Source organism: Trachypithecus francoisi, unplaced genomic scaffold (assembly GCF_009764315.1).
Source record: "Trachypithecus francoisi isolate TF-2019V2 unplaced genomic scaffold, Tfra_2.0 Lachesis_group8, whole genome shotgun sequence".
Taxonomy (NCBI): domain Eukaryota; kingdom Metazoa; phylum Chordata; class Mammalia; order Primates; family Cercopithecidae; genus Trachypithecus; species Trachypithecus francoisi.
In genome coordinates, this window is record NW_022681473.1 from 28,114,099 (window position 1) to 28,133,679 (window position 19,581).

At 36.4% G+C, this 19,581-nt stretch overlaps 1 protein-coding gene across 10 annotated transcripts in view; it reads right to left on the reverse strand.

Moving 5' to 3' along the window:
* Positions 1-19,581, reverse strand: part of IFTAP (intraflagellar transport associated protein) — a 60,223-nt gene that overhangs the window by 37,787 nt on the left and 2,855 nt on the right. For 9 of the 10 annotated variants that reach the window (XM_033205035.1, XM_033205036.1, XM_033205027.1 and 6 more), the window contains exon 2: positions 6,088-6,246. In XM_033205035.1, the coding sequence (XP_033060926.1) occupies positions 6,088-6,223 (136 nt within the window). In that variant the 5' untranslated portion in view covers positions 6,224-6,246. Of the gene's footprint in view, positions 1-6,087; positions 6,247-18,699; positions 18,777-19,581 lie in introns of all 10 variants that reach the window. The other variant, XM_033205030.1, reaches the window with a different exon arrangement.

Consider the following 19,581-nt stretch of genomic DNA (forward strand, 5'->3'; position numbering starts at 1 on the left):
CTGCATGGAGTTGATACTCTAGGGAATACAGGGTAAGTGTATTTTGAGGTAGCACATCCATTCCTGTTGGCATATATTATCTACACAGCAGCGACCCCAGGTCTTGAGAAGAACTGCCCGATGCCCTAAGGAAGGCAGAGAACAAAGTGGTTCAGGGTGTGGGCTTTGAAATCACACTGACTAGGCCCATAGTCTAACTCCATCTCTTCTTATGAGGACAGCAGTCATATTGGGTTAGGGTCCATCCTTATGACCTCATTTAACCCTAATTATCTCTTTAAAGGCTTCATCTCCCAATACAGTCCACGTTGGGGGTTAGGGCTCCAACATGTAAATTTGGGAGGCACACAATTCAGTCCATAACAGCAAGTTACTTAACTTTATGCCTTGGTTTCCTCATCTGTAAGTTAAAAATAATAAAATGATAAAAATTAAAATGCAAGAAAAAACTCACTAGGTCATTATAATGATTAATCGAGATGATACATGTGAAGTGCTAAGCATTAATCCCTAGAACTTAATGCTATCAGTAGTAATATTAGACTTGTTTTGTGATAATCTCTCACTCACAGATGTTTCTGTGAGAGAGGTATAATTGTACAGAGGAGGGTAAGATGTCTGGAGTTTGAATCCTTGACCTGACCTCAGGCAAATTATTTAATCTACAATGACTTTCAGTTCCCTGAGCTATAAAAAGGAAGAATAATAGCTAATTCTTTGCATCATTGTGGCCATTAAATAAGTTACTCGAGACAAATACTTAGTAAATATATCCATAAGTGAATCTAAAATAAAGAGCACTAGACAGCCTCTGCCAACTCTATAATTTAAAAAGAAACATACTTTAAGCAATTATCTGATATTTTAAAGCAGTACAGACAGTCCTGCTTTTTAACAGACTGCATTATGAGAATCTGTAGCCTAAATCAGTGGTTCTCAGAACTAGTGGTATATCAGAATCACCTAGAGAGCCTAGAGAATATAACAATTTTAGACTCCTTGCTATAGTTTCATTTAATAAGCCAAAAGCCTAGAAATCTATACTTTTATAAAAGTCTGTCATCACAAAAGTCTTCCTGATATTCAGCCAAGTTTGAGAACTACTTGTCTATAGTAGAGCTGCTTACATATGTGGTTTTATGCTTTCAAGTAGACATGGTAAAAAATAAATATGCAAATAAAATGTAAAGTTAATTTTAATAATTTATTTTATTTAAAGTAATTTTCTAAAATATTATCATTCAAATATAGTCAATATAAAAATATTAAGATATTTTACATTCTATTTTTATACAAATCTCCAAAATCCAGTGTACGTTTATGCTTATGGCATGTCTCAATTCAGATCGTAAATTTTCGTCAGAAATATTTGATCTGTATTTAGATTTCATAAAATTTACATTTAAAAAAATGGATTCACCTACCCAAGTTGTTCCAAACACCTTTTAAAGTTTTCTAATAAACGAATACCAGTTTTTTAATTTAAATTTAAATTAATGTAAAGTAATTAAAATTTAAAATTCTGTTTCTGGATAGCACTAGCCATGTCTCCAATACTCAATAGTTGCATGTTGCTAGTAGCTACTGTGGTGGACAGTGCAGGCCTGTATGATCACAAATCATACGGTTACTACACCACTCATGAAATCTGTAATGCTGGAAAAGCACTGGCATCGCTCCTTAAATAACTCAATGTGAATTAAGTAAATATAGATTAATTTCTCTATGATTTTACAATATTATTAAAATCTGAGAAAAACTGAAACATATTCAGTGGTTTTGAAACTCTGAGAGTTTGGAACTATCAAAGGCCAGCCCTCCACCAATTTATAAAGCCACAGGCATAGCCATTTGTCCTGAACATTCAGACACACAATGTTCTACCTAATAGGAAAATCAATTCCAATATTAACAAGTATGAAAAGAAAAAGGGAGGCTGAGTTGACAGGAATTTTTTTCAAAGATATGTTAAAAGAACAATAAAATGCTAAAAGCACAAAGTATTGCCAGTGAAGTGAGAATAGCATAAAGAAACTAGGAACGAAATTACACATCAAAATCTGAAATAAAATCTTTGATCTACACAGAAGAAAACAGGTTAAAGTAGACAAATATGGCAGTGAATAGAAAGCTGTTATTATGTGGCAATATAAAAACTCTAGAATCACTTGGAAAGCTGGATGCTATGCACGTGAGAGAGAAACAGAGATTTGGAAATAACTACTGTAACTCCTGACAGTTACCATATGTAATAAAATGGAGTTGAAAAGATTTAATGTCAATTTCTAAGTCATTGGCTTCTTAATTATACAATTTCTGTGTGACAGCAACATGAGCAGTAATTACCACTCTAAAAGGTGGGAGCAAATGCTTCCCAAATGGGATCATGTTGTAATCCTGGTGTGGAAGAAAATTAAAAGAAATTGCCTTTTTCTTTCAGCAGTTTAGAAGTAACTCTAAACTTTACTAAAGCAAGGCTACATATTCGTCTTGAAGATGTATTGTTTAAAGGAGATAGAGATATATCAGTACTAAAATCAATGCAACCATGACCCAAAGAACCATCACTAGCGTAGGCATTTTAACATCGTTCAGTTTCAGCTCTTTTCTGTCAAACTTTCCTGGTTCTACTTAATGTCTTGAAGCCCAAGGCAACTTTGGGTTCAGTAATTATCCCAGACTCATCTCAAGCAGCCCCTCTGATGACTAGACTTTATTGCCCTTCCTCCAACCACAGGCTAGGTGGCCCTCCTATAAACTCTCAGTCTCCACTGTGATACTTATCATGCATTAGTCTAATTTCCTGCTTGCTTATTTATCTCTATCACTGGATTATGAGTGCTTGAGAACACAAACTATATTTTATTTACTTTTTAATCTTCAGCACCTAAAATGCTATCTGGACCACAACAAGACACTCACAGATTTAATGAATTAATGAATTAATAAAAAATCAAATATAAGTATTTACATCAGTGTTTCTATAACCTAGAAAACATGATAGCAATATGACAGGCAAGAAGAAAGAATCCTTTTTTCCTTTTAAACAGATATTCTAGAAATTCCCATAAATTAGTTACATTCACAGAGAAACTGAGATACAAAAGATTGAAACTTAGCTGCTTATCTTTATACACAAGGTCAACAATATAACGATGTCTTTACCAACTATTAAAAAAAAATCTGCATGCTAATTTTCTAATACATATCTTACAATTTGATTTACCCTCCTGAACGGAAGATACTACTGAGAATTCACTTATAATTGGCCGTTTAAAACTAATAATTAATGTCTCTTTAAACATTTTTATAGAACATTGTCTTTATTATCAAACATGTACCACGGTTTAAAAACCTAGTTGCTCTACAAAAGAAAAAACTACAAAACGTGATCAACATAAATGTACTGTAGTGAGAATTATGCTATAATATTAACAGTTTCCAAATGTTTTCCAAGAGTCTGAGGCAGTAATGAGAATTTCTTTCAACAAGACTATAATTTAACTTTTTCCAGAGAAATATTTTTAATAGGATTACTGACCCTTTTAACATTCTTGGAAAGAAAATGAATCCCATAAGCACTCTGGTGTATAACTATTACAAAAATAAATAGAACAGTCAATCAGTGGAAATGGTAATGGACTTGAGAAACTAAACTTACTAAAGAAATGTACATAAGTATGCATGGTGATAGCCACTTTAACAGAGAAAAGGCTCAGTGTATATCAACAAAACAACTAATCACACTGAGACAAATGAAGGGCCTGCAAAGAAGCAGGGAAAATGGGAATTTTGGAAATACAGCTTTACTGTCTTTCTTACACAGAACTAACCACATTTACCTTGATCAATTCTGCTGGCTATCACTCAACTCTTAGGCCTGTCCCTAAGTCCTGGTTTCTCAGGAGGTATTTAAATGTTTCAAGGGAAAAAAGGACACTTACTGATTTAAGAGACATTTTTACACTCACAGCTCTTTGTGCTTTAAGAGGAATTTTTTCAGGTCATTAGTTTATAATGTGCACTGGTGCCTAGGGATATTTTGAAAGAAAAAAAAAAAAAAAACTAGTATGCTTGAAGATGCAGTTTATGGGACCTGCATCATCATTTATTTCAGTTCAATTTGGGGCCCAAAACTGAACCCAAAATGGAAGTTATCACATCTACAACAGTTTTTTTCTCAGGATGCAATGATCATACTGGAATTTGAAAACAGAATAAGACCCCTTTTCACAAAAGTAAATGTATTATAACCCCCTAAATATATCAAAGTCCTTGCAAAAAGTTTTTATTCTTCTAGGGTACAAAAATAAAGTCAGTCTTACAAACGATGTCCAAAATAACATGAATTATCAAAATGTCATTAGCATACCAAAATTCATTAATTCTGCCAATTTTACCCTTGTTTCCACCACCCCACCAAAGCCATTCATACTGCTATGTTTAGGTCCAGAAAACGCAAACAAAATTATCAGTCTCGAACAAAGCAGGTATCTTCCTAAACCCAGGTTCATAGACTAAAAGATAATTTGGTCATTCTCAAGATTAATTTGATCTACATATCATGTCCAAACAGATCATTCAGTCAGTCCCAAAGTTAACTAGCTAGTTCCTAAATTTTTCATTTCCACTAAGTATAAACAAAACCACCACATCTATGTTTTTTAAGTGTAAACGAAACAGATATCAATTATATTATATCTTGCCTGATAAAAGAAACAGGTTAGAATCACATTTTCTTTTCATTATAACTACTACTCCTGTTTTATATTTATACATTATAACTATAATTTCATTATAACTACTACTCTTCTTTTACATTTCTTTGGTACACATGAATCATTACTCAAATCACGAAGTCTGGTATCTCAACAGTGTCATGACCTCAGAGATTATGGAACTCCCTGTTCTCACCCTTAGGTACACATTAGAAACACCAGAGGAGGTTTTATAAAATACGAATCCCTTGATCCTAGCTGAGCTTCAGAGTGGGCTCTGATGTCGATACATTCTAAAAGCAAGTCAGGTGAGTCTAATGCGTAGCTAGGTAGAGAACCAGTGGTCTCAAAAATGTGGATCAATGACCCAGAAAGGATCAAGGTTGAGAGCAAGCCGATGGCAATCTGAAGCAGAATCCAGAAGGAAGATAACAACTCAAATGCCACTTGAATGAATGAAGCAGACAATGTAAGCACACATTTTTAGACTGTGTGAGTACCAGAGAGCACGACAAACTAAGGAGCTCACTGGGCAAGGGCTCCTGAGCTCTAGCTGACATTGCCATGAGGAAGTAACAGATATTCTCACTGGATCCCACCCAAAAAAAAACACAAATCAAGATTTTCATGTAAAATTACCCAACTTTCAAATGTTGGCCCAATTACTAAAACAGTAACACTGGATGAGAGAAACAAATAATGAAAAACACAACATGGGTTTGGCCTCATCTCATCCAGTCTAAAGGGTTGTTTCCACTGTACAGAAACCACAACAGGAGCAGCAGCAGCAGCATCACAACAGCAATACCAATACCTAACACTCAGTAAGTACTTATTATGTATTAGTCACTACACTAAGAATTTCACATGGATTATCTCAATTAACCTTTCTCAACCTTTGAGAGAAGTATTATTATTATTCCCCTTTTACTCAAAAACTACCCCCGCCCATGATCACATGGCCAGTAAGTGGTGACCCCAGGATCCAGAAGTGTGCAATGTAATCCATCGTCTATACTATGCTATTTCTCTTTGAAATTTTTTAAAATAGGCTTTTAACAACCTCTACTCTTTGCATTTGTCTTTCTTAAAAAATAAAAGAATTATACTAAATGATTTCTCAAGTCATTTTTAGTTATCAAATTCTGTGGCTCTGACACCATCACATAACTCTTGGATGTATGAAGACTAGTATTTATATCATCAATAACATTAGGGCATTGGTCACGAGTGCCCTAGTAAGAATTACCTGATAAACGAATGGAATGAATGTTCACTAAACAGTCTTTCTTAAGAGGCAGCAAAAACATAAACTTATAATAAAATTATTTATCTCTATTGCTACAGAAAGTTTACCTCTCCATTTTACCTTGTGAACGATGAGCAAAAGTGTTCAGAAATTCTTCATCATTTGTTTGGTCATGACAATTAAGGAATTTATCCAAGACTTCTTTGATTAACTGATCTTCATTCATTATTTCCAATCCTGACACATGGGCAGACATTTCTATTCACGAGGCCACAGTATCTGCAAGACAGAAAAATACCAGCTAGAGAGCAACAGGCAATATCAGCCCCTTTGAAAATATTCTGGATGGGTAGGTTGAAAAATCCCAAGGCTCCAAAAGAAAGATCAAGATAGTTACTAGAGCAACGACCTCTAGTTCAAGAGATCAGAGTTTTATTCATATCTTTGCTGCTGAATTGTTAACTATCACAATTTTATTTTTTTGCTTCAGTCTTCTCATTACTATCTTCTTAATTCATAAGAATGTTGTCATATATTCATAAGAATATTGTCACCCAATTACACAATTAGAAATTCAAAGTCTTTCAAGGAAGGAGGAACTTTAAAGAGTACTCAACTAACCACCCATCCAATGACAATAGCTTAGTGACTTATTTAGCAGTTACTGTGTACCAGGTGCTGTTCTGAGCAATTTTTTTTGTTAATTATCATAACAGTCCTAGATAAGGTCACAGAGTCAATACACAGAAGTGCCAGTTCAAGAAGTCTGATCCTAGAAACCATGCCTTTAAACACTTCGCTATCCGTCACTGTATTCTCTGGGTGACCTGCCCTCCCCCCCACCCTCACCGGCCCCTGCCTTCCCTACTATCGCTGACAAAAGTTGATTTGCCTGTGCATCAACACATCCAGGGACTGGTAACTCTGAACATTCCAAAAAAGCCTTTGCACAGCTCTGTTAAAAACTTTTTAAATTAAGCCTAAATCTGTCTCCCTGAACCCTATCCTAACTGGTTTCTGAGCCCCTAAGGTTGTACTGAAAAATTTCAGTCTTTCTTATACATGACATCTTTTCAAATATTTGAACAAGGTTATACTGTCCTTTGTCAATCTTCTGATTTCATTCACTGAAACAAATTTATTTTTCAAAACTCAGCTCAGAATTCCGTTTCTCTCCGAAGACTTATCCTTCCATCTCCCACTACTGCAGGAAGAGTTAATCTTAATCTATCTGTGCTCATTCTGTACTAGGGTCTACTGTTAAATTTATCGTGCCATATTGGAAATAGTTGTGTACATTTCTCTGTTCTCTACTAGACTCAGAGACATAAAAGACAGAGTCCACATCTCTTCATCTTTGTATCCCAAATGCTTGATAGCTCAGGATGTGGCATAGAGCTGGCAGTCAATCAATATTGAGCTAACATTACTCATTCAGCAGTACAACAGTCAAGTATTGCTAGAAGCTGGCAAAACACTAAATTTTACTTGCTCAATTATTTCACCCGTGCCCTATATGACATGGTTTCAAGTCCTTAAATCCTCCTGATCAATCTATCTGGAAAACGTTTCACACTGACTGCACCTCTTTGTATGTACCATCCACAACTGAACACAAGACTCCAGATACGATGAGATTAGACTAACTCACATTCTCAATATTCCACTCACGCTATACAGCTAGCGCTCACATTCACACTGGTAGTGGCCATTCCACATTGTCATTCATTTAGCACAGTGTTAACCAAACACCTGTCAGCTGAAACGCAATGCCTCAATCCAAGCACAGTTTGGACTTCATTTTCACTTAGGATATTTCACCTTGTTAAACTCCATTCATTCTATATAAAGTATTCTTACATAGCTTTGAGAAAATCATCTACAGAAAGCAGATATGTAATTACTGCCTAAGTAGCCAGTATACTACATGGGGTACCATAAAAAGTAGGGGTTTCTCCAATACTGTAAGGAAGGGAGAGCACCAAGCTTCCTTCTATCTGAAACAAGAGTACACATTTGTTAATTTTTTCTCCCACTTTCCTTTATACATTTATCATTTTAAAAATACAAATAGCATGTGTATGATATAAAATTATAGAAACCTTTAAGTATCTCCTGACTCTGCCAATTCCCAACCATCAGAGGTAAATGCTGTCAAGAGTCTAAAGAATGTACTTCTAAATCTTTCCCTATAATGTTTATAGAGAATAATAGATTTTTTCTAAAAGTGGAACCATATTATATGTCATTCTTTACAGCTTTAATTTAATAAGTTATCATGGACATATCACCACTTTAGTATATGCAGATCTAGCCTATTCTGTCAAACAGCTGTATAGTCACAGCCCAGCTCTGCCACTCACTGTGTAGCACTGGGCAAGTTACTTGACCTCTCTGGGTCTCTGTTTCCCCGTATCTATAAAAAGGGATTACATCCCAGTACTTTGGGAGGCCGAGGCGGGTGGATCACCTGAGTTTGGAAGTTCGAGACCAGCCTGAACAACATGGAGAAACCTCATCTCCACTAAAAATATAAAATTAGCCAGGCATGGTAGCACATGCCTGTAATCCCAGCTACTCGGGAGGCTGAGGCAGGAGAATCGCTTGAACTTGGGAGGCAGAGGTTGTGGTGAGCCCAGATCGCACCATTGCACTCCATCCTAGGCAACAAGAGCGAAACCCCGTCTCAAAAATAAATAAATAAATAAAAGAGATTACAGCTGTACAGGTCTGTATTTCCTTAACCTCAATTCCAAAATACCAAAAAGCTCAGGAAAAAAAAAAAAAATTCATAAGATAATGCCCAAATGCATTTGGGGGCAAGACCTGACTGAATTAACATGAGAGTACTTACAGCTTTTATTCTACTCAGCATTACTATTCATATATTTCCCTGTAGAAATACCAGTGTGCTTGCATATAAGGTGCTTTCCCAGAACCAGCCTAGAGATTTTGTATAATATATGGCACATGCACTGATTACCTTTCTAAACTCCAAAAAGTTCTGATTTCTGAAGCACATCTGACCCTGAGGGTTTAAATAAAGAATCGTGAAGCTACACATGCCTCACAAGATTACTATGAAAAATAAGTACGCATGGCATCTCAAAATATGTTAGCCAGGATGATGATGATGATGGATCAGTCTTAGGATTCTGTCCTTTGCCTACACAAAGACCTGTTATAACTGTGCCCACTCAACTTGGAAGGCAGTGATGTTATCTAAAGATAAATCAAGATAATTCCACATGTATTACAACCCCAGATAAAGCATGGAGTTGTAGAGGACTGAGTGAAAATTAAAAGTGTAGCTGGGTACCAACTTAAAACAAAAGAAACGGTTTCAAGCTATTTGTACCTAAAAAAGTTAGATATATGAAAAAGCATTGGTTATGGCTTATGCACATTTACTTGTAACACCGCCAAGGCTTTAGCCATGCAAAGCTGAATAAATTGTGTTTGCAGTAGCTAGACAGTAAATAATGATGAGTAAACTCAAAAGTGGCTATTATTTCACAACATTAGCATGTATACTTCATTACAAGAATTGCAATGTCAATCTGCTTTTCCAGAATTGGAGCCTAGAAAAATTTCAACGGTTTATCAATCTCTTCTTTAAAATCATCTTTGGTAAGTTACTTCAGCAAACAAATACCAAACAGATGCAGCCAGGTTGTGGTTTCCATTTCTGTAAATGTCTTCTCATAATGCTTTAGGAGTGTTAACAGAAATTTCTTTAAACTTCTTTTCCACTTCTCAAATTGGCATATTTTGAGTACTATTCCACACATCTCAGTAGTACTAAAAGCAAACAATTAACAGATTGTGCCAGCAAAAATTCAAAATCCTTCTAGGCCTTTAATTTTATTTGTGTGGTTATCTCAATACAGAGATGACATGCTTTTATTGACTATTTTATTTATTTATTATTTATTTATTTATTCATTTATTTTGAGACAGAGTCTCACTCTTGATGCCCTGGCTGAAGTGCAGTGGCGTGATCTTGGCTCACCGCAACCTCTGCCTCCCAGGTTCAAGCAATTCTCCTGCCTCAGCCTCCCGAGTCACTGGGATTACCAGGTGCCCGCCACTATGGCTGGCTAATTTTGTTTGTATTTTTAGTAGAGACAGGGTTTCGCCATGTTGGGCAGACTGGTCTCGAACTTCTGACCTCAGGTGATCCACCTACCTCAGCCTCCCAAAGTGCTGGGATTATAGGCGTGAGCCACCGTGCCCGGTCTTATTGACTTTTTAAAGGACTTCTGGAACATCCAGTTTCACAAACTGTCATTATTTGAAGAGTTTAACAATACCCATCTTCAAATTTAGAACTTGCCTTTTCTACAAAAATACAAACCTAATATTAAAAGTCCCCAGGGACTGACAGAACAGATAATCACTTATCAGACAGTCAAGTGGTTTATGCAAATCCTAGTGGTTTTCTAAAAGGAAGCAATGCATTTTCAATTACCATTCACATACTTTTGTGTTTTTATCATGAAGTATTTTTCTAAAAGAAAAAGGGGGAGAGAGAGAGACACTTGCCTGGATAAGAGAATTCTTTGTTTTGGTTTGGTTTTTATGTTTTAAGGCTTTGAGCTCCACATGAAAGACTCAAAATGTCTTGTGATAAGTAAATGTGTATAAATATCTGCTGGTAAATCACAAGCAACACTTTCACAATCACGGCCCCCAGAAGGAAATACAGGGAACATGCACTGCTCCTTGGACTATTACACTTCACTTGAAGACCACAGGCCTGGTAAGGAACAGGGTTCACTTTTTACCAAGTCAGTGAGAGACAGAAAAATCATATAACCTCCCTAAAGTCTTGTTTTCTGCTATCAAATAATGAAGCTAACAACCACCTAAGCTAGTTAATGTTATGTGCTCTCTGAAAGAACATTATTATGAAATATGGTATATGAAATTGTCAGCACTGATTCAGCACATCTTTGATGTTCACCTTCAGATACTTGTTAATGAACTTACTCAAACAAAATGCAACTTTCAGACACAATAGTCGACCTAAAAAAGTAAATCACCACGAGCTTGCTTCTCTGAAAGTGCATAGCGTACTTTTTAACAGCACTAGGGTTATATGTCTGCAAAAAAAGCGGGGGGGGGGCAGTGGTTCAAAACTCTGAGAGTCATGCAGGTCTATCAAAGCCCACTTACTCAAAATTGTATTCTTCTGCTCAGTAACAATCTACTGCTATACCAAAAGGTAAGATGGGATATTGTCAAAATATTATCACTTTGCCTAAGGAAATAAAACTATCAACATTTGTACTTCAACAATTGTATAAGGTGTGTGTCCTTTTATATTTGTGTAAATGGTCAAATCTCCAAAAGACCAAACTGCACTCTAACTGCAGAGATTTAGTAAGACTGCACAGATGTGATTAGAACAGACCTAATATGAACTGATGTCTTCCTCCTTGACTGAACTACAATTTTGCATCCTCTAATTTTTTTGTCTTTCAGATAATATCAAGAAGAAAGAAAAACATCCAATGAGAAATTCAGATTGTCTGACTTGAGAGAAAACCGAAGGTTATCTAGTCCAATCATAGGAATAAATGAGTATGGGAAAGAAACTTCATGTGGGGTTTCTGTCAACTAATGACTCTACTGATGAGCAGTAACGGGTAGTTCTCTCATCATAAATAGTAATGAGATGCTCATGATTATGAACTTTAAGGCATATCTGAAGCCTCAGGAAATTGAGCACAAAGCAGCAATCTTACCCTGGCAGGTATATTCATGCCTCCATTTGTGCTCCATACCCTAATGATATTCAAAAGGCCAGAGGCTGAGCACGTATTATACCATTATATATTAGAGACCCACCAATACAAATGAGACAACAAAAGAAGAAACAAAAGGAATAAAGGGAAAGCAGAATATAAAACAAAACATCTCTTACAAAATAGAAAAGAACCTACACTCCTTTATTGTTTTTCATCAAGATGAAATAAAAAAACATACAATTAGAGCAAAAAGTATACACTGCACTTCAAGTCATGAGCTTTTATCAAAAGCCTTTTCTAACACGTAAAAGGCATCAAACTCTTCATTATCACCAAAAAAGTTGATAGTATAAGCATCTAGACTTCTATATATTATTAAATTCCCCTAGGTATATAGCCCTTTTCAGTGAATATTAAAGGAAGTATTTGGAAGGAGGTAGGAAAGGTTTGGGGATTATTGTTGACTACAAAGCTTTAAGAGACAGATGAACTGCATTCCATGCAGCAGTCATAGAAGTATGTCTTACTAGCTATATGTTTCTCCTCGACAAATTCTCACCAAAACGAAGACAGCACATCCATCCTAAAAACTGCATATAATTTTTAAAATGTGGGTTCAGATTATAAACAAAGATACCACAAAGTATGCCTTAACAAAAACAGATCTAGGTTCTTCCCTAAAGAGATTTATAATTTGCATATTCTTTTTTGTTTGTTTGTTTTTGAGACTGAATTTTGCTCTTGTCACCCAGGCTGGAATGCAGTGGCGCAATCTTGACTCACTGCAGCCTCCACCTCCTGGGTTCAAGCGATTCTCCTGCCTCAGCCTCCTGAGTAGTTGGGATTACAGGCACACACCACCACACCTGACTAATTTTTGTATTTTTAGTAGAGACAGGGTTTCACCATGTTGGCCAGGCTGGTCTCAAACATCTAACCTCAAGTGATCCGTCCACCTCGGCCTCCCAAAGTGCTCGGATTACAGGCATGAGCCACTGTGCCTGACTGTAATTTACATATTCTATACAACACTCCATTTTTGTAATAGCAATAACTCCGATTTTTATGTTATACTATACTTATGCAAGATGTTAACACTGCAGAAGGCTGGACCAAGGATGCATGAGACTTCCCTGTGCATCTTTGGAACCTTCCTATGCTCTTTGGAACCTCCTGTGAATTCATTTTGTGAATCTATAATTATTTTTTTAGCTTAGAAAGGGGAATGGAAACAGACGAATGATAAGTCAATTAAAACAAAAGATATTTAGGAAAAGTAAATTATCACTAAAAGTTTACCAAGAATGTTAGAACCAAGTGTGTTGCTTTCCCCCTACAGAAAACTCTGGGAGACAGACTAATACTGATCTATACAATTACATGCATAAACAGAAACTTTCCTCTTGAAAAATTTGCTTCCCTTTCCTGTTCATTCACCCAAGCTACTTTAATGAGGTTTCTTGGGCTATCATTCATTAAGCCCTGCTGTTCATCATCTGCAGATTGTATAAGACCGGTTTTATTTCCCCAAGTATACTCTTTCTCCTAGCTGTTTAAGTCAATCCAGAAATGTCTGCATTGACTCACTGAGGCAGGTCAAGTAAGTATTAGACTATTTTCAGTTACACAGCTATTAATTCTATCAAACAAAGAAAAATGCAAACCAGTGAAGCATTTGAACTCTCCCCACTTACTCCCTATTATTTTTTAAAAACAGATTAACTGTGTACACAGAATCTGTAGGATACACTTATAAGACAAATCTCAGGAAATCCATTGTTTTTGAAATCAGAAAGTCTGCCTTTTCACAACCATTTTTCTTTCTTTTTTTTTTAAGAATTTACAGTTGTGTGGAATTACAAGTAAACACCATACCTTCACCCCCTAACAAAACTCCTATAAGCACACTAACTGACCTCTAGACATTTATCAAGAAAAATCTGCCATACACGTATTTCAACCATGTCCAAAACTGATCTCCTAGCCTCGGAAATGCTATCAACTATACCAGTGAGTTATGGGCGGTAACAGCGAGTAATTCAGTGAACATTTTCTTCAAGACTTCTGATAAAACTGTGAATCCATAAAGCAGTAGGGTTTCTGAGTCAACTTTATAGCTCTATAATCACACAATATTTCAATCATAAAAGATTAGCTCAAACATAATCCCACCCTCACATAAGATACAGTGTCCCACTAACGGTTACTTTATCTATACTGCATACTATGACACAAAGGCATCCACTCTTAATTAAAGTTGTCCCCTTCTCTCCAACTTCCTGAGCCTGTTAGCCACCTGCACAGCGCACAGGACTTTAAACAATACCAAGAAGTCTACTCTAAAGCAAAACCCACACAGCTGGTTAGGAGCAGGTGTAGACCAACTGAACTAAATCACCTAGGAGTTCATTTCTAAGTGTTTCAAAATGCCAGATCTTGCAAATAAAATCAACCTTTATTTCACTTGGCATTCTCTTAAAATAAGTAAGATTTTAGATTTGTTTCCCAGCTATTTTGAATTATAAATCCCTGAGGCTGTGGAATAATAAATGGGCTGTAAGAGGTAATACAGTGCTTCCCCAGCTTCCAATTTCACTCAATACTTTATTTGCAATTTTGCCTCAATGTACAAAACATAACATACACATGCACATACATATACAAATAATTTCTTTTTGCCAATATGGTTTCTATACTCAAAGGTAGAAATTAAGAATCAGGTCAGGTGCAATAGCTCATGCCTGTAACTCCAGCACTTGGGAAGGACAATAGAGGGGGAACACTTTAGCCCAGTAGTTCAGGACCACCTGGGCAGTATAGTGAGACCTTATTTCTACAAAAAATTAAATAATTAGCTGAGCATGGTGGTGTCCATCTGTGGTCCCAGCTACTTGAGAGACTGAGGTGGGAGGATGACTTGAGCCCAGAAGGTGGAGGCTGAGTTGAGACAAGATTATGCCACTGCACTCCAGCCTGGGTGACACAGCGAGATCCTGTCTCAAAAAAAAAAAAAAAAAAAAAAGAATCGCAAACTCCTTCAAACTCCTTTCCTTCTCTAAAAATAAAATATTCCAGTAAATTTTTTTCTAGCAAGAAAAATTTTCCAGCTAAACTCCTCTGAAATTTTTTTTCCATTTTGTTTTCAAGCAAAGAATCCACCTTAAATCAGAGAGCATGAAACTTTTATAGGAAGATACCAGTCATTCTGGTCAGGTGGCCATATCTAATTAATTGCTTTAAATAAAAAATGTCAAGTCACTTGTCATGTTCTTCTCTCGATATCCATCATACTAACTGTAAATTGCTTCCCTCTATATATTTCCTCTTCCTTCCTCTTTTCTTTGTCAGTTTCAGTTGTGGCTCCTATTATGGAATTCATTCAACAGGTCAAACATCTCCCTTTCCAACACAATTTATCTTACTTCCTCAAAACTCTGCCACTTAGTAAAACAGTAATCATTGTCTATGCTTATCCTAATGCTATGAAAAGTTGCCACCGACATTATTTCAAACGCTAGTTAACTCACTGAGTGATAATGAAGTTTAAGCTGTTTCTCCATTTATAAAATGGGGATAGAAATGTTTGAGAGATGCACTACAGTTCTTGAAATGCACTGTCATAAATTCTGCCTCCCTCCAACCCACCATGTCCACAGATCCCTGCAGCTGTGTTAACCTTGTCAAGTTATGTAAACTTTTCTGACCCTGAGTAGTTTGAGTGTAAAAATAAAGAGATTGGGCTTGAGGCTGGCTTCCATCTTTTTTTTCCAATTATGTTTCCTTTTTGGTCCAATTATTATGCCAGGATATCCCATTACTAAGTTTTTATCTTTCCTATAAAATAACGGTTGTTTTACTCTGTAATTTCACTGACTTGTATTCTTTGATTGTGTACTGGTTTTTTGAAATTTACAGAAGGATAAATCAATATGTTCTTATAGGAGTTTGAATTTGATTTTGCCTCAAGGCTTAAAAATGGGCTGAAAAACTTATAATTGTGATTTCTTAATGAACTTCTAAGAACTTTTAAGAAAAGATGAATGTGGCAAGAATATAAGGCATGTTCATCTGCAACCAAAAGTTGCTTCATTCTACTATCATATATGTTCTTTAAGGCAGTGGTCCCCAACCTTTTTGGCACCAGAGACTAGTTTCATGGAAGACAATTTGTCCATGGACCACAGTCAGGGGGCTGGTTTCGGAATGAAACTGTTCCACCTAAGATCATCAAGCATTAGATTCTCATAAGGAGCACTCAACCTAGCTCCCTCGCATGCGCAGTTTACAATAGGGTTCACACTCCTATGATGATCTAATGCCACACAGCAGATCTGACAGGAGGCGGAGCTCAGGCAGTAAGGCTTGCCAACCTGCAGCTCACCTCCTGCTGTGAAGCCCTGTTCCTAACAGACTACTGACCATACCTGTCCTTGGCCCAGGGATTGGCAAACCCTGCTTTAAAGGCAAGACCTGTGTCCAATATTTTTTCTAATTCTCCACATGGCTTTATACATAGCAGATGCTCAATAAATATAGTTTACTATTTTATATTTAGTTTCAATGCTGAGAACTTTGGGAGATCAGGGACCTTGTATGAGATCACTGTAAGTCTAATGCTCTCCTAACGGTATAGCAAGGACTTGGAGTCTTAAAACCCATTTTCAAATGTGCTACTAATTTCTAGTCTCCTCAGGAGACAACTACTCGTTCAGCAACTAATTGTTACGCTAAAAATGGCCTGTTAGTAAAATCCAAAGGCTAAAACATGTCTAAACCTACCCATGGTTTCTATTTTTGCATTTCTTATTTTATATTTACAGTGGAGACATCCAATATATCAACTTTATGACAGTTGTCCTTCTTGTTGCTCTAATTTCAAGTATCTTATATATAAAACACATAAACAGGTTAGAGAAATAACCCAACATCCTTTTGCAGATTAAAAAAATCATCATGGAAGGCACTAGAAGAGATGATGATGCTGTTTAAAGGAGGGGTCGACATTTCAAATGATGAGAATCAACCAAGCAATTGAACTACTCACATCTGTTTAAAAAAAAGTCAACCCTGAAAATATACACAGTAAAATTTTGCAAAAAAATTAAAGTAGTCATCATTAGGTAAGATTTACTGTATACATTCTATATACTAGACATTTTAATCCATTAAGCCTTAAAACAAGGTAGTTACTACTCCCATCTTAGAGATAAGAAAACTGACACTCAAAAAGGTCACAACATTGAAACTCAAACCCCGATTTGCCTACCTCTGTTCACTACATTTTATCACCTCAGCCATATGGAAACTGATCAAATGACCAACAACAGTGGAAGGTCAGGTAAATTATACTGCAATTACTTAATGTAATGTTATGCTACTATTAGAAATTATAAGCTGGGCACGGTGGCTCACACCTGTAATCCCAGCACTTTGGGAGGCCATGGCAGGCAGATCACCCAAGGTCAGGAGTTTGAGACTAGACTGGCTAACACAGCAAAACCCCATCTCTACTAAAAATACAAAAATCAGTTGGGTGTCGTGGCATGTGCCTGTTATCCCAGCTATTTGGGAGGCTGAGGTAGGAGAATCACTTGAACCTGGGAAGCAGAGGTTGCAGTGAGCCGAGATCATGCCACTGCACTCCAGCCTGGGAGACAGATGGGACTCCATCTCAAAAAAAATTTTAAAAGGTAAGAAATTATAAAGGTAATTTTTTGCTATCCAGATCATTGTGGAATATTAATCTCTTCCTTGGCTAAACACTTTACATACATTATCTCATTTAATCTTTTCTCAACAGCTTTTTGAAGTAAATATTTCTATTATCATCATTTCAGAGACAGAGAAACAGAAACAGAGGCTAAAGTATTAAGATGACTTTACCTGAAAAAGTAGCAGAGCTAGCAGAGAAAACCAGGTGAGCTTGACCCCAAAGCCCATTTTCTTAATCATTAAACTGTATTATTACACAGTAGCTGCTGATATTAAGTTGGTAGAGGGCCTCGAATATTTATAACTCTTTCCTTCTGAGTCTTGCATTAAAGAAAATGAGGCCACAAAAGAGCACTTCAAAGTTAAAATGAATAGCACTGGTATTAGTGGTCTCTGCTTTAGGACAAATAATTTCTCATTTGATTCCAAACAGTATTTATTTAAACCACAGAAACTGTATGCATTTCTTCTGTGTTTTTCTAAATGTTTTTAATTTTTAAAAATCAAGTTTTGACCAGATTTCTTTTTATCTTTACAAATAGTGAATTGTGTTGCCATTTTTGCTAGTAGTGAAATAGTTAAATCCTGAGGGTACACCCTGGTGGGTAACTCCCTCACCATCTAAAGAGAGAGAGAGAGAGAGAGAGAGAGAGAGAGAGAGAGAGAGAGAGAGAGAGAGAGAGAAAATGGTCACAGTCAGTTACTCCCATTAGATCAGTGTTCATGAGAACATCTGTAGGCACACATACACACTCTCTTTACATTCAGCCTTCTGCTTGCCACAGTCATAGTGCGCAGTCAGTGAATCTTCCCCAGGTGCTGACAATTAATACCTGGTTTAGCGGCAAAGATTCAGAGAGGCGTGAGCAGCCCCTCTGGCTTTCAGGTAGGTCTGATACCTTCATTTCTACCAAAGCTAAAAAATGGGAGCCTATGTTCATAAACTTTAAGGGAATGAAGATGCCACATTCGGCAGTGTGTTAGTTACAAATGGATTTGGTATCTAGATAGGGAAGGGATGAGTAGAATTTGGAAAATGGGGGGCTTTCTGTTCTCTGGCAGCTTCAGGGATTTAATTCTTAGGCCTTTAGAGCACTATTATTAATCTTAGTACATAAATCGTTCTCTGGCCTAAGTATAGGAAGGAAGACCTAATCCTGCTTTTACTGCCAGCAAAAATAAAATAATGTATGCCTCAAACCTGATTAACAGTGCAAGACAGTGATATTCACACATTAAATGCCTGAAGTTACTTACACGAGGTTACCTGCTACTCTGGAGCAATCAGGAAAACATGGCCAGCACGGATCAGCAAGATTTAATGTTTCAGAGTACAGTATCTTTCTTTGGAAAAGAAAAAGTCGGTTCAGATGTGGGGAACTATAAACCCAGACCTCATACCATGAGTCCTTTTATTATACTCAACTATGCCCTAGCATTACAGTGAATAAATGAAAATCTCCCTGCTGAAGAATGTTAGCATGGGGTTGGGAAAATTGTATATATTTATTGGTCCTATATTTCTGTCCTTTACAAAGAATCTTTAATGTGTTGACCTTGAAACCTCCCTCAGCTGAAGCACACGGTCTTATTTTTTTAAATCTGTCTGTTTTATATAGCCTATTAAAAGGAAAATATTTCAGTAGGTTATTTTAGATATAGTATAATCATTCAAAAACTCTTTTTAAAAACCAAGATGTGACTAATACAGTCATATTGAAATCATGGAAGAGAAACAACAGTCTACTCCAGTGAAAAATATATTCAAGTCAATAAAGCAAAATTTCAAAAACTAAATGGGCAAAATAATGTGAAAACATGTTCCATATTCCTGTTTATTCTTTAAATGCATACATCATCTGGTTAAAGTGAGTAATCTAAAAATTACTCACACTTGAACTGTGTTACAAGAGGAGGTAATTCATCTTAGCAATAAGAAACTTTACCACTGTTTTTAGGGCCTTGAAATTATGAAATGAGCCAAAAGCAGGGCATCAAAGGGAAAACAGGTGAAAAGCCCTATCTCAAAAATCTTTAGGGGCCTAGACTAAGTTACAAAAGTGGACAATCCTCCTTACGTCTTGCCCAAGAAAATGTTTCTGTGTAATCTACAACAATCATGTTTTCACTTATGAGAAGCCAAAATTCC